The 25275-nt window shown below is 40.5% G+C and overlaps 1 protein-coding gene across 1 annotated transcript in view; it reads left to right on the top strand.

The window, feature by feature from the left end:
* Window positions 1-7522: 7522 nt before the first annotated feature.
* Window positions 7523-25275, top strand: part of Csnk2a2 (casein kinase 2 alpha 2) — a 41173-nt gene continuing 23420 nt past the window's right edge. Inside the window, exons 1-4 of the mRNA XM_026395647.2 lie at window positions 7523-7666; window positions 8469-8580; window positions 19765-19866; window positions 22861-22911. Of these exons, the coding sequence (XP_026251432.1) occupies window positions 7563-7666; window positions 8469-8580; window positions 19765-19866; window positions 22861-22911 (369 nt within the window). The 5' untranslated portion in view covers window positions 7523-7562. The remainder of the gene's footprint in view (window positions 7667-8468; window positions 8581-19764; window positions 19867-22860; window positions 22912-25275) is intronic.

Raw genomic sequence — 25275 nt, 5'->3', positions numbered from 1 at the left:
CACGAGCAGAGACGATATGGGCTTAAATTGGGGCAATGTCTGTGGGCACAGACAAGAGGGTGGAAGCGAGAAGCCATCTGGAGTGAAAGCCAGTTGGACTTGGTGATGGATGGAATGTGGGAGTTGATGGTGATTCTGGGCAGTTTGATTGGGTTATGAGAACCTATGGAAGAGCAGTTTGGCAGGAAGAGGTACCCTGGCTTTGCCAGGGGGTGTGAGTGTCTGCTACTGCAGAGTTCAGCGCACTCCCCCAAATGCTCATTCCCACCAAGTGGACTGGGTGTCCCCTAGGGAAGTACTACTCTGCAAAACACTCCCTTCTCCTTTTTATCCCTTGAAATTCCAGGATCAAAGATATATCTCCTAGATATCCTAGTCCTGACACTGTTTAAAATGTAAATCCCTTTGAGATCACTTTTATAGGCTGAGCGTCCCTTGTCCAAAATGTTTGGGACTGAAATATTTTGGATGTTGTTAGATTTGGGAATATTTTCATATATATATATGAAATTATTCATTAATTATTTCATTTTATATATATATATATATATATATAATGAAATCTCTTAGAGATAGCACTCAAGTCTAAACACAAAAATCATACGTTTCACGCATACCATAGCATTTGTGTAGTCTGAAGGTAATTTTATACAATATATTTAGTGAGCCTGTGTTTAGACTGTGACCCAAAACACGAAGTCAGATGTGGGATTTTCCCCTCATGGCATCATGTTGGCCCTCAAAACGTTTGGGATTTTGGAGAATTCAGGAAAAAAAAAATTATATATATTTAGTACTGGGGAGTGAATCCAGGGGCACTTAACCACATCCTCAGACCTATTTTTTATTTTATTTAGAGGCAGGGTCTCACTGAGTTGCTTAGCACCTCACCACTCATTGCTGAGGCTGGCTTTGAACTTGCGATCCTCCTGCCTCCATGGACCACCATGCCAGGCTTCTAATTTTTTTTTTTTATTAGGGATGTTCAACCTGTACTTACATATTAGTCCAAATGACTTTATCCTTATTTCCCTGGTCATATTAGAAGAATTCAAGTTCATGAGCTTTGGGGAATAGATGGGTGTTGGGAAGATGCTAAAAATGTGTCCCCTAGCCCAGTCAGACGGACTGAACGAAAGGGGTCCCCCTTTCAGTTCAATGGCTTTGTTGCCTGGCCAGGATGTGTCACTTCTCCTCCAGCCTCCTCAGGCACTCTCTGGATGGAGGACACAGTGGGTCACACTGTAAGGATGATGAGGGCATAAAAGAATCCAGTACTGATATTCCTAAGGAGTGTGTGTGCAATCTACCCAGGTGGAGTGCAGGTCTGCTGGGCTCCAGTTAACACGTTTTCTTCACATGCCCCGGATTACAGAGAGACTTTACCTTGTCCTGTACCTACTTCCAGCTTTGGAGAGCCCTCATTAACCCACAAGTTGTTAGGGGAAGGGCTAGGCTCTGTCGACAGTTGTAAACCTTGAGGTTCCCCTGTCCCTTGTAAAAGTAAAATCTTAATATTCCAAGACCGAAAAGCATTTAATGCATTTCCTTCCAGTTCATGTCATGCATTTGTTACATGCCTGCAATCAAACATTTTGATATACATTTGGTATTTTGCTTAGCAACACATAGCAGAAGACCATAGCTTGTATCATATATATATATATATATATATATATATATATATATATATTTTTTTTTTTTTTTGGCAGTGCTGGGAACTGAACCAAGGACCTTGTTCATGCAAGGAAAGCTACATCCCCAGCCCCCATATATTCTTATTGTATAGAAAAAGGCTTGGAAAGATATACATCAAACTGTGGGAATATGAAAGGCAATTAGGAGCAAGTTTTGTTTTTCTCTGAATTCTTTGAAAAATTGTTTATTAATATTAAAAGAAATAAATATTCTCAATACTCATTAAAGATGGTAAGGCAGACTTCACTCAAAGGGGGCTATGGGATAGGTACAGGGATCACTGCTTTGGGGTCTGGCTGTGGGGGAGAGAGATTGGGCTCAACTTCGACTACAACAAGGACACGTGAGGATGTATAACCAAGGGGCTAGCTATCAAGAATAAGGGGCTTCTGGCCAAACAGAATTGACAGAGTTCTTGCTGAAGATAGGTGAGGTGATGCCAAGGTAGTCAAATACCAAAGGTGGAGAATTTATGCTCAATTTAGCCTGACCTGGATAGTTGCTCAAACTGGATTCAACAAGGTCAGAGAGGAGAGCTCAAGATCAGGCTGGACAAAAAGGACTCAGGAGGCTGATTGATTAAAATTCTGGTCAAAGAAGAGAGTCTTTATCATTAACTATGTATGAGTTTATTATTGCTGCTATAACAAATGATCACAAAGTTAGTGGTTTGAAACCACACAGATTGTATTGAAATGGTCTCTTTGGACAAATGAAGATGTCATCCGGGGTGTGTTTCTCCTGGAGGCTTTAGAGGAAAATCTGTTTCCTTGGCTTTTCCAACTTGGAGAGGCTGCCCCATGTTGTTTGGCTCATGGCCCCTTTCCATCTTTGGTGCCAGCAATCACATCATTATGATCACTGCTTCCATCAATATATCTACCTCTCTAACTGTCTTACCTCCCTCTTTCACTTATAAGGACCCTTATGATTACATTGGTTGGCCCAGAATAATCTATCTATCTCAAAATTCTTAATTATATCTGCAAAGTCTCTTTTTCCATGGAAGGTAACATATTTACAGAATCTGGCAAATATGAAGTAGGTATCTTTGGGATAGGGGTGGGAATCATCATTCTGTGCAACTTTAAAAAACTTATTAAAAATCTTATATCATAGCCAGGTGTGGTGGTGCCTACCTGTAACCCCAGAGACCCAGGAGGCTGAGGCAGAAGGATCACAAGTTCAAGTCCAGTCTCAACAACTTAGCGAGACCCTCAGCAACTTACTGAGAACCTGTCTTAAAAAATAAAAATGGCTGGGGAATGTAACTCAGTGGTAAAGCACCCCTGGATTCAACCCCCAGTGTCCACCCCCAAAACAAATCTTATATCATAAAATTTTTCTCATTATTAACAATTTCTCATAATTACAATCTATTTTACTGGTCCCCTTATTTGGGATAATGTAGGTTATTTTACATTGCCATGATAGTTATTTTCATTATATACATCTTTGGGCCCTTTGGGGAACCCTAAATCAGGAAGGGGTGAAGAAAATGGACTTTGTGAGTTTAAATGCAAACTCTATCTCAAGTTATCCTTGACATTGGAGTCTCAGTTTCTTCATCTTCAATAAAAGGGGGTTCTTACAGCAGCTCCAAACCTACAGATGTTATCTTAGCTTCATCATACAATCTACCTATTTAAAGTGTAAGTTCAGTGGTTTTAGCTTTATGAGGTTTTTGCAGGATTCAATTACACAGAACATATGAATTGTGTTTGCTTTTTTAGAACAGTTCTCACTATGATGGCCAAACTCATGGGCTTAAGTGATCCTCCTGCCTCAGCCTACTGAGGAGCTGGAACCACAGGAGCACACCACCACATCTACCTCCAAGGCTAGGGTTTTTGTTTTTGTGGTGCTGTGCATGGGAGGCAAGAACTCTACCAACTGAGCTTTATCCCCAGCCCCAAGGCTAGGTTTTAAGAAGCAGCAATACAAGCTAAAAGCCTGTATGCCTATCAAATGCTTTGGAAATAGGCCTTGTCAAGATATATGGGAGTCTTCTGAGTTCTCCAAAATGTATTTGTTTTGGGAGGAATTTTAGTGTTGGATAGAATTTGGGAACATATGCCACAGTCTGGCTGGGCACAAAATCACGAGCCACTCAAGCAGGAACAAACTTTATTTCCAAAACTCCTGGGAATGCCACGCACGCACGCATGTGGCCTTCTCCCGTGACACACTACACCAACAGGAAATCCCTCCTCCAGAATTCCCTCCTACCGCACTTCCCCAACCAATTGGAACTCTCTGGGAGTCAAGGGAGAGCTCCAAAGTAGCAGGCTGAGGCGGACAGCAGGGGTCTAATCTCCAATTGAATGCACATCTTAACATAATCATTATCATCTCAATGGCTTGCTGAAGTCACCTTTCAACCAAAAATGCCATGCGTCATTCCTACTTGGCTATGGCTCTCAGCAAACATAGAAGGAATTAATAGGAAGTTGTTGGGCTGTTTGATCCAAGATGGCCTCTCTTATTTTCCCTATAGAACTCTGAATTACACTCACCCCCAAATGGCACACATGGAGTAACTGGGGAGGTCAATACTGGTTTCCTGGCCTGTCACCCACCCTGCAGAGCCACCCACTTGACTCTTCATATATCCAAGTGAAACTCCTTCAGTTTAGGCTGCATTGGTGCCATTTCCAATTGCCCATGTTAATTCACACTACGCCAGCTACATGGCAGGAGCTACATGCCAATTTTGTGGGGTGCCCAACCTATCTACCAACGAACCATAAAAACATATTCCATTTGGCTGTGGGAGGACTGACTGCAGGTTTCAGGGCTGAGTTAGTGAAATGTCAGCCACATCTGGAGTGTGTTGCACCAGAGTGGTGTGTGGGTGAATCCTCAGGCATCCCACAGGTGTGGGAGCAGGTTACGGGAGATGGGTGTGGGTTAGGTGACGAAGGATGACAAGAAGAAGCATGGAGGGTGGGTGGAGTCAGGGGTGGGCAAGGGTGGAGGTAAAGAATGGGGCCCTGGCAGGGTTTGGATTTAGTAGTCAGATCAATGGTTCAGAATCGTTTTTTGGGTCATGGCCTCCTTTAGGAATCTGATATATCATGAAGAAAGAACACACACGCACACAGACACTGACCCACAAATTTTGCTCACAGTTTCAGGGGTTCCTGGAACCTGGAAAGCTTGTTCAAGGGTTGAGATTAAGAATCTCTGATCTGGACTAGTTGATAGGAACTTGCGGGTAAAAATCCTAAAGTCGCATTAAGATTTTGAGAATGTTTGTGTCCTCTAGTGTGCTTTATTTGTTTTCTTCCAGTATTTATTTTGAAAAATTTCAAACCTACCAAAAAGTTGCAATTTCACAGACCCTTTAATTACAATTAATTACACTCACTGTCAACTTTTCCCCCCAATAGCCCCACCTCCCCCTGCGTGCTTATGCTCTCAGGAACTCAAATTTTCCTGGAGACCATATGAGAATAAATTACAGATATTATGATACTTCATTCGTAAGCACTTGGCATATAACTCCTAAAATCAAGGGGTTCTCCTGCATAGCCACAGTGCAATGACCACACCGACAAAATTTAACATCGATGTAACACTATTATGTAATATATGACCTATATTCAAATTCCCTCAATAGTGTCCTTCTGTTTGCTGTATTCTTTCTCCCCCTCCCTGTCTCTTCCCACCTTTTAAAATCCAGAATTGAATCCAGAATCATGTGCTTCACTTAGTCTCGTCTCCTTTAATGGGGTTTGGTTTGGTTTGGTTTCTATAGTGATACTGATTATTTTAAAGAGTCCAGGATGCTGGTTTTGTCAAATGTCCCCCAATTTGGATTTGTCTGCTTGTGTCCTACCGATTAGATTCAGGTTGAAGATTTTGGGCAGAATACCACAAGGGTGATGTAGCTCTTCTCACCACAGCACAACAGAGGGTCAGTTGGTTCCTTACTGATGATAAATATGATCAGTGGTTAGGGAACTTCTAAGTTCCCCTATGTAACCCCCAAGTCATCTTTGGGATAGCATGGTAACCACTGAAGGCCTCTGGCTGTGGCCAGTAACAGATGAGCCAGTGCTGAGCATCCGGTCCTCATGCTGTTTTTACCTTTAAGGTGAAACTTGAAAAGGAAAAAGAGTAGGCCTTGGGAAGGTGGAGGTGTCCCCTAGCCAAGCTTGGAAGGTGAAAGGAACTGAAAGGGGTGTGTGCGTGTGATGGTCTAGGGGAAGCAAAAGTGTTAGGAGAAACGCCCTGTCCGATAATAATAGCATAACACTTAGTAATCTTAACACCAAACACTGTTTTGTTTCGCTGTGGTTTACCTTTTTAATTCTTCACACAGCCCTGTGAAGTAGACGCCATTACTGGCTTTATGCTATAAAATCTGCAGCACAAGGTCACACATTTGTAAGTCCTTGCTCTGAACTACATGAAGGGGGAGGGAGCAAGATCTTATCTAAAAAAACAGAATGAACAAGGATTGGAGTAGGAGCACCAGGGCTGGGAGAGGAGGTTCTATTCTAAAAGACCCAGGGTGGGCAAGCAAAACAAAAGCAAGGCCCAGTAGAAGAAATAAGAGAGTGTTCAGAGCTAGAAGGCAACACCATCACACGGGACAGTTGGGGTGGCCACCCCACCCTCAGCTATCACTAACCCCTAGTCTGTCCCTTCAGGCTGGACTGGCCATTCCCATACTCTCCCTTCTCCCAAACAAAAACAAAAAGGAAAATAAAAAAGGATTTTTACAGAGTCTCAAAGTATCTCCCTACAAATTACTTCTTAGTTACAAAGGGAAAAATAGTAACTTAATAGTGGAGCAACCTGACCCATTCCAGTTTAACGAAATGACCCAAGAGGACATTCAGAGGGTTCTCAGGGAAGGCTCTGGAAAGGGATTTGAGGGGAGCTCGGGAAGACGTAGGGAAAGGCAGGCTCTGGATGAAGAGAGAATGGGAGGTCCTGGGGTTGAGGGGGTCTGTGGGAGACAGGGCAGGGTCCAGAGTGGAAGGAAGAGGAAGGAGAAATCTGCAAGTGGGGGAGTTTCTGAATCATGAGCGAGACATAGGGAGGGATTTGATGAGACCAGCTGGGTGACAGGCGGGTCAGAACAGGGTGGGGATGGGAGGTCTTGCGGATATGAACCTGGGTGACCAGAAGGACAGGGTGGGAGTGGGCGTCTCCGGGAGGTCCTGAGAGGGCTGCGACTCGAGGGGGATGGCTCCAGGGACGCGGTCTGCGGGTGGGGGGTCTCCGGGGCGAGCGGCGGGTCGGACCCAGTAGGCAACGCTGGCTGGGGCTGGGACTGGGGCTGGGACTGGGGCTGGGACTGGGGCTGGGGCTCCGCTGGGGCTCTGGGGGCCGGGGCGGGCCGGGGGCGGGGCCGGCGCCACCCTGCGGGTCCCCCCGCGCTGCAGGGGGCGCTGTGAGCCCGGGCGGCCCGGGGCTGGGCGGCGGCCGCTCCTAGTGAGCGCGGCCCCTTTTCCGGGTTTCCTCCGCCTCCTCCTCCTCCTCCTCCTTCTTCTCTGCCGCCGCAGCCGCCGCTGCCCCTTTCCCGGCCGGTGGCTGCCGCTGCCGGTGCCACCGCTGTCGCCTCCTGGGGCCGCGAGCCGAGCAGAGGCCGCCGCGGAGCGCGAGCGCCGCCCGCCCCGCCGCCCCGCCGGCAGCTCCAGGGCCGGGCCGGCTCCGCCGGCGCCCCCCGCGCCCCCTGCCCGCCCGCCCGCCCCCGCGGGCCCGGCCTGGCGCGGCCGCCGGCCGCCGCGCTCCTCCTCCTCCTCCTCCTCCGGCGCCCCGCGGCCCGCCGCCCCTTGCGCCCGCCGCCCCGCGCCCCCCGCCGCGCCGCCGCCCTCTGCGCCCCGCGGCGCCCCCCGGTCCCGCCCGCCATGCCCGGCCCGGCCGCGGGCAGTAGGGCCCGGGTCTACGCCGAGGTGAACAGCCTGAGGAGCCGCGAGTACTGGGACTACGAAGCTCACGTCCCGAGCTGGGGGTAAAGCCGCCGCCCCCCCCCGCCCCCCAGCGCAAACCGCACTCGAACCTGGGGGATCCGCCTCTCCGCCGGCTCCTCGGTGGGCCGGCGCCGCCTCGGGTCTGGGGTGGGAGGCACAGGCCCCCCTCTCGCACATGTCCTCTTCCTCTTCCCTGCCCACCTCCCCACCCCTGTATCCCGGCTTTGCACACCGCTCGTCCCCAGAGAATGCTGCTGCTGCTGTTTTTTTTTTTTTTTTTGCTTTGTGGGGGTGCGGGGGTCGAGGAGAAGTGTAGGGTCCAGGGAGCAGACCCTGGAAGTGAGGGAGCCGTTCTTCCTCCTCCTCACACTTTTGGGTTTCTATTGGGGTGGGAAGTCAACAGCTGTCCCCTTGAGCTATTAAAATTCGCTGCCTTTTTAGTTTTCTGAAATGAGGCTGGGTGGGAGGAAAATTTTTAAAGACGTCCAGATTCACTGTCTGCCTTAAGGATGTGGAATAGGCAGGTGCTGGTGGAGCCACGGAAAGAGCGGGCACTCTCTGGGCCTCCAGGTGGATGCTTTACTTGACCCCCTAGATTGGCTCAGTGCTGTCTTCCTGCTCCCATCTCCTCCTTGGGAGGGAGGGTCAGTTAGGTTGGGAGCTCTGCAGAATGAAGGGAGCCAGGTTTATGCCGTGGCTTTCATTTAGGGAATGAACTGTGGCATGATATATGGACACTTCCAAATGTTTGATTAGTGGAAACATTTAGACTGGGTGTACAGTGGGCATAGGGTTAGTTAATCCCAAATCCTGGCATTTATTTGTATCTCTTGCCTTCCACAGTAATCAAGATGATTACCAACTTGTTCGAAAACTTGGTCGTGGGAAGTATAGTGAAGTATTTGAGGCCATCAACATCACCAACAATGAAAGAGTGGTTGTAAAAATTCTCAAGGTGAGTGTCTTACGAGTGGCATTGCAAATATTTTTTTTTCCATAGGTCAAAAGGACATAAGCTGCTCTTGCCACCTTCTAGAATGAGCAGTGCAAACTATTTTATGTATCTTTTGTCGGATGTCACTCCTTTCCTCCTCCCACCCCATTTCCCTGTGAACTTTTGAGAAAATATGCAGACTAATCTCAAATCTGAGCATGTTAGCTCAGGAACATCCTTGTTCTGAAGTATAAATTAGGGATTCCCAAAACTAATTCCAAAATGGTTCCATTTGTCCCAAAATAAATAGGTATTCAAAGGAAAGAAAGTCTTTTAATGGGAGATTTCCATCAATCCAAAGGCTCTGTGATTTTTGTGTTTGTTACTTTTGGTTCTGAGTTATTCCAGAAAAAAAAGTTGTTAAAAACTAGAGTGGCTTCAGAGATAACTTTGAAGTCCAAATAAAAGGAGACTCCTTCAGTGAATTATCACTTATTTCTTCTTCTTTGGTAATAAAGTTTCAGGTGGAATGGATAGTTAGCCATTAGTTCGGGGGTGGGGGGAATCTTATTAGGAAGCCAGTTAGCCCTTGTTTATTATCAGCTAGTAAAAGTAAAATTTGGAGCAACAGAAGACTGCAGTTCTAATCACTAAAATGAGAATTGGAACAAAAACTGTCCTAATGTCCGGTTTAGCAGTTTGGTGACATGTCTTTTGTTATCTCTCAGATTAAGCATGATCTTAGTAAGCATCAAGAAATAGGTAAATTTTCCTTCAGGTAACTGATTGTGAGGTTTGATAATGTTTTATAGGGTATACTAAAAAGTAATAGTTAGACTCTGATGGGTACTCATTTTTGCCAGATTATTTAATGTATGTACATGTCATTTAGTGAAAGATCAAGAAGACCGAAGGGTACTCTTACATGTACTTGATTTCCATTGTGATGCCTTTTGAGAGGTTCTGTGGAGTAAGAACATGGGATTGAAAAGTTGCTCTTGTGTGTTGGGGCAGCTGTATAATATGAGGGGTCAAGTTTATGTACTCTGTCAATCTCTAGGGCCATCACTAAGCCCATCCACTTCTAGTGATAAAGGAGCAGTACAGAGCCATAATTGAAGTTACCTGTGCTGTCAGAAACATTGGGGATGAAAAGTGGGCAAATGATAGTTTAATATATGGAGTTTGACTCCCCTCTTCCCCGAGTATGAGTTATAAGGTATATATATGTATATGTATTTTTGTGTGTGTGCACACATATGTGCATGCATGTTTAAAACAAAAATATTTAAATGTTTCCTTTAGTCACATTGTCCAAGGAAGCCATGATTCTTTTATGTATATAAGCATAAATGTTTTTAGTATAAGCTGCTTCCAATCATGAGCAAACATAAAGTTAGGACACAATCCACATCCCACTGCTGTACGTTCAGAAGAATGAATAAAGCAATTCTAGAAAAATGCATAAACTTTTGTGCAATGGCAACATTTTAAATGTAAGTGTGCAGTTTCCTGTGGACTTTGTTGAAAAGAATAGCATTCAGGCACATGTTTAAATGCCAGTGTGTTCATTTAGGAAAGCATCACATTGCTCTTCAGTTATCCTTGTAAGAAACTGCCCTGACATCATTACATTGAAATGACCCTTGACTAGAACTCTTCTTGCCTATTTCTTCATGTCTCTTACTGCTCATTTCAACATTGAATTGTAGGATCTTTTTCTTTCTCTTTATCAGTGCTAGGGATTGAAATCAAGGCCTTCCATATGCTGGGCAAATACTCTACCACTGAACTACATTCATAGTGGCCCCTACCCCCCGCTTTTTAAAATATTTATTTTTTAGTTGTAGTTGGACACAATATCTTATTTTACTTATTTACTTTTATGTGGTATTGAGGATTGAACCCAGGGTCTCACCTGTGTTAGGGGAGTGTTCTACCTCAGAGCCACAACCCCAGACCCCCTTTTTTAGAATTTTGAGACAGGGTCTCAAAAAAAAAAGTTGCTGAGGCTGATTTCAAACCTGTGATCCTCCTACCTCAGCCTCCTGAGCTGCTGGCATTATCAACTTGTGCCACCGTGCCTGGCTTTTTTTTTTTTTTTTTTTTTTTTTGAGACAAGGTCTCACTAAGTTGCCCAAACTGGCCTTGAATTTGCAATGTCCTGCCTCCTGAGTAGCTGATATTACAGGTGTATGCCACTGTACTCAGCAGATCTTATAAGTTCCACTGTCCTAAAATGAGTCTTAGAAGTTGCCTTTGATGATATGGTTAGTGAAATGTTTTTTGTTTCTTTCCTTGATACGACCTGAATCACCATGTTTCCACTGGTGAAAACTAGACTTCTTTATGTTTTTCAAAGCCCTGTGGCATTTCTATCCAGGTTCTATTCCTATTTGAAGGATAGGGTAAGAAACCACTACTGGTATTATTGTGGTTTTGTTATTAAAATAGGTTCAAAGTAGTATTATATTTTGGGTACTGGTACTGGGAATTGAACCCAGTGTGCTTTATCACTGTGCTACATCTCCAGCCCTTTTTATTTTATTTTTCATTTTTGAGGGGATGCTGGGAATTGAACTCAGGGACACTCAACCACTGAGCCACTTCCCCAGCCCTTTTTTGTATTTTATTTAGAGACAGGGTCTCAGCGCCTCACCATTATTGAGGCTGGCTTTGAACTTGGGGGATCCTCCTGCTTCAGCCTCCCGAGCCGCTGGGATTACAAGTGTGCGCCACCAAGCCAAACATCCTTTTTATTTTTTATTTTGAGATAGGGTCTCATTTAAATTTCTTAGGGCCTCACTAAGCTGGCCTCAGACTTGTGATCCTTCTACCTCAGCCTCCTGCATTCATGTACCACTGCACTTGACTAAAAGAACATGGTCTTTATCTGAGGTTATATTCCCTTACTCAAATAAGTTCAAGTTATGACTAATATCTACCATTGTGGTGTTTGGTTATAGGAAATTAAGTCCTTAGCAGAGTATCAGCTCCTCAGTTTGGAATATAGAAAAGGCTCCCACTTCATATACCCTGGTTGTTTTTCAGCTGCAGAAGGAACTTAGTGTATTAAAGTTCATGGAGTAACCAAGACAAAGGGTACATTCCTTCAAGGACAGGATGTCTTTTTCAGTAAAGACCATTTTATAACAGTCTTTCCATTTATGAGAATGATTGGATTCTGAGTGATCACCGAGAAATTTTATTTCATTTAATTTACATCTGAGATTTCTAAGTATTTTATTGATCAAAATGTATTCGAACTATTAAGAGATTTTGTGAATTTAGGAACTGGTGAGGAAACTTTTACAGGCTATCCTTAAGTGGTATATTCACAGGCTAAAATCTTAAAACTTCCTAATCAGTAAAAAGGTTATATATTTTTCTGACAAGAGTTTGTTTTAGGAATGGTAAGAATCTATAGAGCAGAGCAGAAAGCTACTTCAGTGTCAAAAGTTTCATATTTTAATTCTGAAAAATCTATTCCTCACTTCCTCTGTAATACCACTTAGAAAGCTATACACAGGCTGTGTGCGATGGCGCACGCCTGTGATCCCAGGGCTTTGGAGGCTGAGACAGGAGGGTTGCGAGTTCAAATCCAGCCTCAGCAATGGCAAGGCATTAAGCAACTCATGAGACCCTGTCTCTAAGTAAAATACAAAATAGGGGGCTGGGAATGTGGCTCAGTGGTCTAGTGCCCCGAGTTAATTCCCTGGCACAAAAAAAAAAAAAAAAAAAAAAGCTATCCACAGAAATGAAAACATTTAACCATTTTAGATAAATTTTAGCATTTTGTGGGTACTACCTGTATGTATGGATTTTCTCGCTTCTTGGGGTCTTTGGGATCTTTAAAATTAAAATGCTATTTGGTGAATAATAGTCAAGAACAACACCATTGTATAGCTTTTTGAGCCAGTGCTACAAGGACATGGAAATTCCCATATAATGCTTCCTCTTAATAGTATTATTTTATAACAGCTGGGCTATCCGTTTTTTTCCACAGAAATAAATTCTTAAAGTTAAAACAGAGAATGGTGGGATTAAAATGTTTTTTAAACATATTTGCTGTATTTACAAATTCTTAAAAATTTTGTGTTGTCAGGAGGTAGCATTGATACAGATCCTTGGTAACTTTATGGCCCTGGCAGTCTTTATGTTATATCCAAAGGATGTTTTTTACATACTGATATATTGCTTCCTTCTTTATTTCTGCTTTTTTTCAGAGGTAGGGTTTTTACCCTATTTTGGGGTATGTGTACATGTATCTTCCTAAAGCAACACATTAGTGGTATTTACATTTTTTGTGAATTCTAGTTTTCACAAATGTCTCATGGTATCAAGAGTTAAAACAGTATTATTAAAATATAGTAACATTAAAAATTGTGTGTGGACTAGTCAGTGCTGTTTCTAACATTGGGGTTAAAATGGGTTTCAGATGGAAAGTGTAGTTATCCTTTGTCAAACAGAATTACAGGGTATAGGATCTTATAAGCCATTAGAACCCTAGTCTGTCTTTTATAGATAAACTAGGACCTAAAGAAAGGATGTGATGTGATCAAAGTTGCATATTAGTGGGTAGAGGTACTAGGTGTAGAACTCTGCATACCTGTCATTTAGTCTTGGTAGATCTGAGGAATACATAACATTTGCTGAATATTTGATTTCTTGATGAATTGAAGTGTACTGGAAGGATTGGAGAATACTCACTAAAATCAAATGAAATTATCTCTAATTAATTTTTGGAGTTATTCTTCTAAGTATTTGACTTTGATGGGTTGCTAGTTGAAGTGACAAATAGATGAAAACCCAGAAAGTTGTAGGCAGAGGGTCTCTATGATTAGCATCCCCAGCAACAAGTTTAATATGTAAGGGAAATACTATTTTACTTTCTTCATTTGAAGCCTCAGTGAGCATTATTTTTATGCTTTTTAACCCATTCAGTTTCTCCATGTCTCATTATCACTTGTCAAATTTTGGGGGGTTACAGTTTTATCCTTTTAATATATTAGAGCTTATTTGAAAGTGAATACGTGTGAAAAGAAAATCTTTTTTGGGGGTGGGGGGAATACCAAGGATTGAACTCGGGCACTTAACCACTGAGTCATATCCCCAGCCCTATTTTGTATTTTAGAGACTGGCATCTCCCTGAGTTGCTTAGCACCGTGCTGTTGCTGAGGCTGGCTTTGAACTTGTAATCCTCCTATCTCAAGCCTCCTGAGCCACCGGATTTACAGGCTGCCACACCCAGCAAAAGAATATCTTGATAGAGAGTATTCATTCCTATGTGTGGAGCAGGCCTCTAGATAATTCTTGGAGCCTAATTTTAGGATCTGCCATCTCATAATCTGGGTGGTATAGTATAAGACATGTTATACAAGGAAGGTAGAAGACTTGGATTCTAGAACTAGTTTCTTCATACCCTTTGGCTGTTTTCTCATCTGTAAGAAAGGCAAATCATGAAATATAGATAAATGTGTAGGTAGATGATAGTGTTTTAATAATCCACAAAATATTTTTCTTTCCTGAGAGAATCTGGCCCAGGAAGTTGATTGCCCAAACTCAGATGTCATCTCAAATACTCAGAAACTCTGATGTTGAACAATTTAAATTCTTTGTGCCTCAGTGTCCTTTGAAAAAACTATGTTAAATAGTACTCTTGCCAGAGGTTTGGATTTGCTGAAGACAGTGACGCATTGAGGGCAGTATAGTATGGTTTGTAATAACAGCATTACAGTTGGACCAAGTGTACGGTTTAAGAGGCAGAAACGATAGTAGAAAGGGTTGTAACATTCACTTGATGAGATTAAGCTACCTTCCCCCCACCTCTAATTTTTTAATTGGGGTAACATGCATATAGAATGTGCCATTTTACCCATTTTAAGTCAGAATGCATTCATAATGTTGTGTAACCATTACCATCACCCGTCTGTGTAACTTTTCATCTTATAAAATTAAAATTGCTCATTCAACAGTAACTGTCCAGTCCTCCCTCTTCTCAGTTACTGCAATGACCATTCTACTTTTGGTCTCTATGATATTGAGTGTCCTGAGTACTTCATGTAAGTAGAATCATTAAGGGTCTTTTTGTGGCTGACTTATTTCACTTAGCGTGATTTCCCCCAAGTTCATCCATGTTGTAGCACATGTCAGAAGGTCTTTCCTTTTTAAGCCTGAATAATATCCCATTGTATGTATATGTCACGTTTATCTGTTTGACCGTCAACAGGCACTTGGGCTACTTCCACATTTTAGCTATTTTGAATAACACTGCTTTGAACATGGGTGTATGAGTACCGCTTTTGGAATTGCTGGATCAGAAGGTAATTCTATTTTTAATTTTTTGAGGAATTTTCCGCGGTGGCTATTCCTTCCCAATAGCAGTGTACAGAGGCTCCTCTTCTCCACAGGCTTACCAACACTTGTTACTTTCTGGTTTTCATAATAGCCATCCTAATGGTGTGAGATGGTATCTCATTGTCATTTTGATTTTATGCCTTTCCTTTTTAAATTAACAAGAAATATTTTTTAATCCTAAAAATAAATAGTAACCCTCAAGCAATTGATAATGTAATGATGATGATGACACTTGAAAAAATAGTGAAGAAATTGCTGTGAATAAATACTATTGCTCGAATGATATTTATATTTAGGTCAAGTGCAGTGGGTTTCAGAGATGCTACCAAGATAATAAAACAAGTGCCATCATCCAGGCTGAACTTTGTTCCTTACTTCATCCTTCTTCATTCTTAGCAACCATTATCAATGGTAATTGTTTGATGCAGGTGATAAACTTAATATCTAGTAGGGTCTTCTTTGGTTTGATCTAGAATAAGTAACCCAGTTTTGGAAGTTATAGGTTATTTTTCCTGTCTTGAATTTATCAATCCAAGAAATAAGTTTAAGTGGGATTTTGCCTGTTAATATTTGGAATTTATTGAGGTCACAATTCTTATACCTTTCAATTGTAAGTTTGCAAGTTAATTTGTAATTAAATGCTAGTAATTGAAATCTTTCTCAAATTTGCCTTTAAGAGAAAAAGAAAAGCCCGTTGTGGTGGCGCATGCCTATGATTCCAGCAACTCCTCAAGAGACTGAGGCAAGAGGATTACAAGTTCCGAACCAGCCTCAGCAACTTAAACCCTGTCTCAAAATAAAATATGAAAAAGAGCTGGGGGTGTGACTCAGTGGTTAAGTGCAAAAAAAAAGAAAGAAAGAAAAAGAGCCAGGAGCAGTGGTGCATGCCTGTAATCCCAGCTACTCAGGAAGCTGCAGCAGAGGATCACAAGTTCAGAGTCAGCCTCAGCAACTTAACAAGGCCCTAGCAACTTAGTGAGAACTTGTCTCAAAATTTTAAAAAAGGCTGAGGATGTGGCTCATTGGTTAAATGTTCACTCTCTTGTACCAAAAAAAAAAAAAAAAAAAGAAGAAGAAGAAAAGGGAAAAAAGAACTAGGTAAATAAACGGGGCAGATTATGGATTTTGCCAACTCTTATCTTTCTAAGCAGACTGGCACTAAATTTATATTTTGTTTCAACGTTTTTGGATATCAGAAAGGAAAAAGTTCTCCCAAATAGCAAGAGCTGATCATCACATTGGTAGAAACCTTCTGGAAGACTCCTTCCTTCTTTCCTTTCTCTTTTTCCTCTTCTTCCTTCCCTCCTTTTTTCATTTTCAGAGCGCATGCACAGAAAATTTTAAATGTTTCTTTCCCTTTAAATTTCCTATAAATGCCAAAATTTATTTATTTCTGAAAACTTGATTTGCTACTTTAATTTCTTTTTTAACTTTTAAAAAATATTTTTATTTATTTTTATGTGGTGCTGAGGATTGAACCCAGTGCCTCACATGTGCGAGGCAAGCACTCTACCACTGAGCCATAGCCCCAGCCCTTCTCTTTTTAACTTTTTGCTGCTTTAATGGACTTCGAGATTTTTTTTTCGGGGGGTGGGGTGGTTTTGTTTGTTTGTTTATTTTATAGTACCAGGGATTGAACCCAGGAATGCTTAACCACTGAACCACATCTCTAGCCCTTATTTATTTGTTTGTTTGTTTGTTTGTTTTGAGACAGGGCCTTGCTAAGTTGAGGCTGGCTTTGAACTTGATCCTCCTGCCTTAGCATTTTCTGTGCATGGGATTATAGGCATGCGCCAGTACATCCATCTGGATTTTGGGTTTAATAAAAAAAAAAAAAATAGAGGGATTTGGAAAATAGCTAAGCTAATTCAGTTTGAATATTTTCAACAGGTATTCTCTGAACTGAAGTAAATGAACCCTAAATGAGAGACTTTTTGTGTAGCATACAAGATGAAATCATGAGATCTTTGTGGAAATCATGTGGTTTCTGCATTTTGTGTAACTGGTAGTGAATGGGTGTGAACTCTAGATAGGAGAGTCAAAGCATCTTTATTTCTGTGAAGCTTAAATTTATCTTTTTGGGGAGATGTTAATGACCCTCTCATAAATTCTGACTTTTTCTCTGTGATTCCATTTGTAGAATTAAAATGGTCTCTTTCACTCCATCTGACTTTCTCAGGTTTGGAAATAAACTGAGGCTAAAGAGAGCTGTCTGGAGCTTGTTCTTGATGGGTTGGAGGGAATGTCCTGGGCTGCAGGTCACTTTCCTTTTTGTAACTCTTTGATCTTTTGTCAGCATTTGAGGACTCTTAACTGCTGTACTCAATTATGCCACTTTAGAATTGCCCTGCTATTCTCAATCTCTAATTTGGATAGTTTTTGGACAAGGGACATTTGGCAACAAAATATGCTTCAGTTGCTCTGAGTTGCCTTTAGATATGTTGAAGGATAGCTTGATCTTAACCTGGTTGTCCAGGAACTGTGCACCTGCCTGACCTGTTGCTGAGTAACAGGAGAGAGTGGAGGGCTTTATGTGGGCAGCATCATAAAGATAACTTATTTAGTGAATTACCCTGTAAGGAGTTAAGGATGCTCTTAGTAGAAGAAGAGGTTGCTTATTGTAAACAGGCTTCTGGCTGTGGGTCTTTTTCCCCCCTAGAGTTGTGGATGACAACTCTAGAATTTTCTCACATTGAAAGTTATTTAATACAATGGTAGCATTGACTGATTTTATACATACATGATAGCCAACCTTTATTTTTCCTTTAATTTCGTGACATAATTTTAGACTTTTAGAAAAGTTGCAAGTATTTCCATATACCTTTCACTTAGTTCCTCAAATGTTAATGCTTTATCCTTCTTTGTTTTCATATAAACACCATGTATTTGCATGTGTATGTACATACAGACACATATTTAGTTTTTCTGAAGTGCTTGAGAGTAAATTATAGCCATCCTAACTACTTCGGCATGTGTTTCCTTAAAGACAAAGACAATTTCTTACCCATGTTTCCATGCTCAGAAATCAGAAGTTAACATTAATTCAGTGCTTATAGCTAATCTATAGCCTTCGTTCACATTTGCAGTTGTGTCTATAATGTTCTTTATAACAAAGAAAATCTCAGATCATGTGTTACATTCAGTTGTCATATCTTTCATATCTGGAAGCTGTTGCTCAGTCCATATCATGACATTGGCATTTTTGAAGCTTATAGGTTAGTTGTTATGTAATATGTCCTTCCCTGGCTGGCTTTGTTTTTGTTTTAAATCAAATTGTGTAGTACTTCATTTTCTGAAAACAATGAAGTTCATAATTATGAAAAGGAGACTAAGGAGTAAAGTTCCTAAGTGGAGATGGGGCCAGGGACACAGCAGCCAGACCTGCTGTACTGGGAACCCTGTCAAAGTAGACAGTGACATTGTCTTTCACAGCTGACTTGCAAGGATGCAGCTAGAGTGCAGGTGCTCTGTTTCACAGTCTTCTCCTTTCCTCTTTTAATTGTTGAGAGCTGTGTGTCAGGGACCAACAAAAGGTAATGGTCTTCTCAGCAACATAGCAAGGTCCTGTCTTAAAATAAAAAACTTTAAAAAGGACTGGGGATATGGCTCAATGAACTAACACCCCTGGGTTCAAGTCTGGTTAAAAAAAAAAAAAAAAAAATGATGATCTCTGGTATATGGTTGTGTTCCCTGAACCCCTGCAACAGGCTTTTGAGTTCTTGTTTTAACATTTCATACCAGACCCCACTGGCCTAGTTACCTATGCTATTGTAACAGTGTTTCAGCAATACAAAACTCCTTTTCCCCTTAGGTTTTTTTTTCCCCTCAGCCACACTGGAGAACAAAAACACAGCATGGAATACTGTGGCATACAGAATCAGACCCCCAGATTTGATTCCTGACCCCCCTCTACTGTTAGCTGTGACCTCCACTCTGCTGACTCTACTGCATAGAGGTTTTATGAGGATTATACTTACTACTGCCTAATAATTTGAAAATAATGGTGGTAACAGTGCTTACTATATGCCAATCACTGTTCTAAGTGCCTTGTAAAGCTTACTTGATTGAGATACCCTTATGTTTTCAGAGCTGCTTTTAGTCTTCAAATTCTTTGGCCCATGTAAGACAGGAAATGGTATGTGTAATGAGAGTATTTCTAATTAATGTCTTTGATTTTTCTATCTAGCTGTTTGATAGCTTAGCAGATAGCAGAGGTTTTCAATCACTATTTATCCAATCAGTTTTCTCCTTTGCTGATCCAACATCTTTCTTTAGGAATAGAATCTGTTGGGAAATTTTACGGGCTCTGTGCTGATTTCAGATTCTAGATATTAAGGAAATGGGAGTGGCAACAGGAAATGGGAGCCAGCAGCTGGGAAACAAGTTTGTAACTTGATGTCAGTGAACTGGTCTTCATTCCTGGAAGTCAAAATTACATGTAACTCATTGGAAGAGCACCCCATTTTGTTTCAGTTTTTCCATTTGTACATCCTTGATATGCAACTGTTCAGAGCTTGAATACTTTCCATTTGGCAGTTATCTAGTAAACATTTTATTTTTTGAAGTGTGACATGGGTGTTCAAAAATTTTAAGTGCCTTAGATATAACTACTTAAACATCTTGACACATAGATTTTACAAGTCTGTAAATGATTTAACTTTAAAAGTTCTTGTGGGCAAGCCCATTTTGTCTCAGTTTTTCTCTTCTGATTCAGGCATGCTCTTTTAATACATCCCAGTCCATAAGGTAACATATGAACCATGTGATTGGCTTACATTGTTTTCAGGTTGTATTTATTATATTAACTTCAAAAGGAGTCTTACTTCTGATTACTCTTGTGTATTTAAGCCAGTGAAGAAAAAGAAGATAAAACGTGAGGTTAAGATTTTGGAGAACCTTCGTGGTGGAACAAATATCATTAAGCTGATTGATACTGTAAAGGATCCTGTGGTAAGTGGCTGATGGCTGAGAAGTGTGCTAACGGACCGGAGGTGGGGGGTGATTGTTGAATATACAGAGCCTCAAGGTGCACAGTGTGTTTACTGGTGAATAGTTTTGAACACCAGACAAAAATCGAGATGGCCCAGTGATAAGGTAGCCACCACTATTTTTATAAGAATATAAAAGGATATTCAGAAAAACCCTTGTCCTGTGTTATCATTATTTTGATTTAGCCCACAAATGTTTGCTGTGTAGCTCCCGTGAGCCTCTGCTTTTGTCCTTTTTTTGAAAGCTTATTACTGCCAGTTTGCATTACCTTACCTCTCTTAGTAAGCTTGACATTTGAAAACCTGTATTTACCCAAGGAAATACTGGAGTATCTCTGTGTGGACACCTGGCATGTAGAGCTGAGCAAATCATAGCCCACTAACCCCTTGAGGTCAAGAAGCCTGCTGTATCTCATAACTAGTCTTTAATTTCAGAGTAGATGCTACTAAAAGTTTTACCAATCAAAATAGTTTTGTGAAAATGCTTAATTTTTAGCCATTTTAGATGTGCTGTTTAATTTTGTTTTCTCTCCCTGGGGAGTAACTTAGCCTTAAGTTAGGACACCCACACACTTATATATACACATATACTTTTATACCACTTTTATCCCATTTCTGAACTCTGCCTTCTGTACCTCAAATATTTCCATGACTGTTTTCTGTTTATTTAAGAAGTAGGTCTTTGTTTCTGTCTGCTATAGCGCATGTGGTGTAGTAGCTAATATGTATTGAGTGCTTATTGCAGGCCAGGCACTTTTCAGAGAAATCTATATTGCATCATTTTAAAAAGCCTCAAACAATCCAGAGGGGTATCTGCTGTCATTGTCCACATTGTAGTGATAAAAACAAAAGTCTGCAGGAGTAATTTGCCCAAGGTTACACAGTATTGTTGGGTAAGAAAAGGTTTTTTTCCGGGCTGGGGTTGTGGCTCAAGTAGTAGCATGCTCGCCTGGCATGCGTGAGGCACTGGGTTTGATCCTCAGTACCACATAAAAATAAAATAAAGATATTGTGTCCACCTAAAGCTAAAAAATAAAATAACTCCTCTTAAAAAAAAAAAAAAAGAAAGAAAAGGTTTTTTCCTGTGGACCCTGGAAAGACCAGAAAGGGATGGTTGTATGCCAAAATGTATCTGATTGTCATTCAAAATATAGTCCATCCTGCATGGTGTTGCACGTCTGTAATCCCAGTGACTTGGAAGGCTGAAGCAGAAGAGTCACAGATTTGAGGCCTGCCCAGGCAACTTACACCTGGTCTCAAAAAAAAAAAAAAAAAAAAAAAAAAAAGATTTTTTTTTTTTTTTAAAGGACTGGGGATGTAGCTCAGTAGTTGAACACTTGGCTAGTGTGTGTGAGACCCTGGACTTGATCCCTAGTATCACCAAAAAAATATATATATATATATTTGTACATATACAGCCAGCCTGCTAAGTTCAGACTGATTTAATAAGACTAGCCCAGGGCTGTCTAATGTTTGAAAATGGCCTACATTAAAAATGAGTGTTGCCCATTTTTAAGATATTTTTTAAAAAAGAATACATACATGAAAATATGTGTTTTCAGAAGAATTTTTAAAATGTGAGCCAGTGCCATAACATAGTATACCAGGAGTATCTTTTTTTTTTTTTTTTTTTTTTGGCACCAAGTATTGAACCTAGGGGTGCTTAACTACTGAGCCACATCCCTACCCTTGCCTCGCTGAATTGCTGAGGCTGGCTTTGAACCTGTGATCCTTCTGCCTTAGCCTCCCCAGCTGCTAGGATTGTAGGCATGTGCCATTGCACCCAGCTCACCAGGAGCATCTTCATTTTAAAAAAAAAAATTAACAGAATTCAGTATTACTTAGTATATTTGTAATTTGTTAAAGTGTTTGTTTTACTACTTCATAGAACAAATTGGAGTAGATGAAAAGCATCAGGGAATCCTCATCTCCTAAGTTTGAGAGGATCAAACTTATTCCTGAGTCCATAGAGCATTCTGATGGTCTTGATGAAACCTTTAAAATTTGGGACAGGTGAAAAATCATTTGTTCGAAGCTGCTGCTTGAGCTGTGCATTGTCCTGGCAAAGACCTGCATGCATGCACTGTGCCCTATTTCCTAGGTAACTTTCACCTAGTCCTGAAGCAAATGTTGTCAGCAGTGAAGATTTCCAAGATGGCTTTTTGTCGGTGTTGTTTCTATAACCCAAGCCTCTGCTTTTCTCCCGATTTTGAAACCTTATTACTGCCAATTAGCATTATTTTACTTCTGACATTTTGAAAATCTGTACTTCCATAGGAAGTATTAAACATTTTATACTTATTGCTTTAAAGACTATGGTGCTTTTAAAAATTTGATTAAGTATGATTTTGGGGGGAACATTGTCTTCTAAAGTGAGATATTCTAACTGGGGCAGTAATCTCACGAGGTAACTTATTGATAGTTTCACAGATAGTTACATTTCCTTTTGGGGGCCTTGAAAAGATTTGTAATAGATTCCCAAGACCTATGAAAATTCTGTCAAGTGCATCTTGCTTGCTAAACCTAGATGACATGTGTCACTCCTTTTGTAATTGGCAAATTGAAATATTGCAGAGTGGAAATCTTCATAAAATCATTGACAGATTGGTGAAGGTCAGTGTGGGTTGCTCAAAAAATACCTTCCTTTAAAAAAAAAAAACAACTTTTTATTAAGTAAAATTTTCATTTACAGAAGTAAAGTGAATAACATGACCCTCCTGCACATATCGCCAACCTTGTTTCATCTGTACTCACTTCCCCCATCCCACCATAGCTTTATTTTGAAGCAAATTTCAGACATCATAAAAATTTAAGAAAATATTTTTTAACAGACCATCCTTAATGATTGAGTCCCTTTTCATCTTAAATGAAATTTAGAAATGGACCAGTATGGCAAAAACAAATTACATTCATTACTGTCTGAATACCTAAAAAGCCTTAATATTTTCTCTTACAGTCAAAGACACCAGCTTTGGTATTTGAATATATCAATAATACAGATTTTAAGGTACGTGTACATTTTCTTCCTGATATAGGGTTGTGGGAGGGTAGAGAGCTGGTGATGAGTATAGCTGGAACTCTAGGACACAGAGGTGCCAGGGATGTCCTTGTGAGAGTAGGAATAACAGATTGGATTCTTTTCACAGGAATACAGGGTGCAGAAAGTATTGGATTCTTGCATTTGGTGAAATTATCACCCTTTGTCTGGCTTACTCTGAGAGTAACTGCCCATCTGGGTCTAACCTAATGCTTCCTGTTTTAGACAATAGTTTTATGTGGATGTTAACTTTGATTTTCCTAAGAAATCTTACATTGCTGATGGGAGGGATAAAGTGATTTAGGGCCCTTGGGGGGAAAGGCGGTATATTGAATTGGAGATGTGAAATGATGACTGTGTGTTCATATACACCAAGCAAGCAAATCGTACTGAAACCTAGTTATTAGGAGTCACTGCTTTAGAGGAGCCCTGTCATGGGATATTTATATTTTCTTATAATGTGTATTGATTTAGATTTTGAAATGTTCTTTTAAGAGCATGGTTTTGAACTTTTTTGATGAATTTCTTCTTATTATTGTTCAAAAACAAATTTTTTTTTTTTTTTTTTTTTTTTTTTTTTTTTTTGGTGTGTGTGTGAGAGAGAGAGAGTGTGTGTGAGATAGATGCTAGGGATTGAACCCAGGTCCTTATGCATTTGAGGCAAGCACTGGACCAACTGAGCTATATCCCCAGCCCCCAAAACAAACTTTTAACTTCTGATAAGACTTTGGGGTTAGACATACTGGTAGAAACCCATTTTTAGTGCATAATTTGAAAATATAAATAACAAAATATTGGTGTTGATTTTCAGCAGGATATAAAGGACTTTAGGTGATCATAACTCTGGCACTGAATCAGAGACATGATTTTTTTGCTATAGAAGCTGAAGACAACCAAATCCACCAGTAAAGGTCCTACTATTGGGAGTGGTGCTTTGAGTGAAAATATAAGGAACTTAATCCTCCGTTTAATTTTTCTTAGGTAATTATTCTAAAGTAAAGTTAGTGGAAAATAAGCAAAAGAAAGAAGAAAAATTTTCAGTTTTAAAGTAATAAGTAGCAAGTTTTATATACCACATAGCATTTTCCATGGGTAACTGATATTCCTGTTAATGTGAGTCACTACAGATAAAATCTTCAATGAACTCTAAAAAGTGGGATGTAAGCTGGGTATTGTAATGCACCACACCTGTATTCCCAGCTACTCAGGAGACTTAGAAGAAGAATCCCTAGTTTGAGGCCAACTGGACAACATAGTGAGACCCTGTCACCAAAAAAAAAAAAAAAAAAAGGCCAGGGAGGGATTGTGAATCTCTTCCATCCCGTAGCAGAGGATTTAGCTGGTAGAGTACTGTGCCATGTAGCCAATCCTGTGAATCACCCAGGTCTGTCAAGATGTACATGAGTGGGAATGTGTATTCCTGTCCTAGAGTGCCAGACAGACTTTGATAAAACCATTTTCCTAATGCTGAAATTTAAAAACTGCTCACAATGCAGCATCATAGTGTAGATCCCTTCAATTAAAATACCTGTGCTTTATAAATGAGTTTTTACCAGCTGTCTGGTCACATGTGTAAAATTTCACAGCAGCATTTTGTGTTTCTTAAAAGTGACATCTGTCTTCCTGGTTGATGTTAAAAACATGGAGATCAGTTAGCAGGAATTCTCATTCCCTGGGGAATTGTATTACTCTGGGTGGGACTTGAAGCCTGGGGTGTTTTGAAGAAGACACACATTCTCCTTCTTTAAAAGGTCATTGGGATCAGTGTTTTTTGATGCATACATCTCTGAATATATCTGTAATTTATCCTTTTGATTTGTAAAGAATTCTAGATTGAAATTCAGAATTTCCTCCGTTTTGAAAAGATTGTTCCAGTATTACCAGTAAAGCCATTCCAGTTGTATCTGACATGATTTTTTTTTTCCCTTGAAGATTTTAGGATTTTCTCTTCATTCCCAGTCTTCTGAAATTTCACAATGATATGCCTTCCTGTGGGTTCCTTTTATCTTTTGTTCTGGATGCTTGCTGGGTTTTTTCTAAAAATTCATGTTCTTCATTCTGGGAAAATATTTTTAATGTTCTTTGATTTTTCTCCCCTTTCTTCTTTGTTCTCACTTTCTAAAACTCATTCAAATGTTAGACTTCATATCTTAGAAGTCCATTTCTTTTATGTTTTATGTAATAGCTTTATTCATACCTTTTCTCTATTTTTCTTCCAATTGCTTTGTGATTATTATTTGTCTCTATGATAATTGTTTGAAATATTATGGTTCATATTTTGGAGTAATGCTCTGAAAAGCAGTCGCTTCTATCTCAAGGACACAGCTTAGCCCT

Source organism: Urocitellus parryii, chromosome 15 (genome assembly GCF_045843805.1).
Source record: "Urocitellus parryii isolate mUroPar1 chromosome 15, mUroPar1.hap1, whole genome shotgun sequence".
NCBI lineage: Eukaryota > Metazoa > Chordata > Mammalia > Rodentia > Sciuridae > Urocitellus > Urocitellus parryii.
The sequence above is the reverse complement of the archived record's forward strand: the minus strand, read 5'-3'. Positions and strand labels throughout refer to the sequence as shown.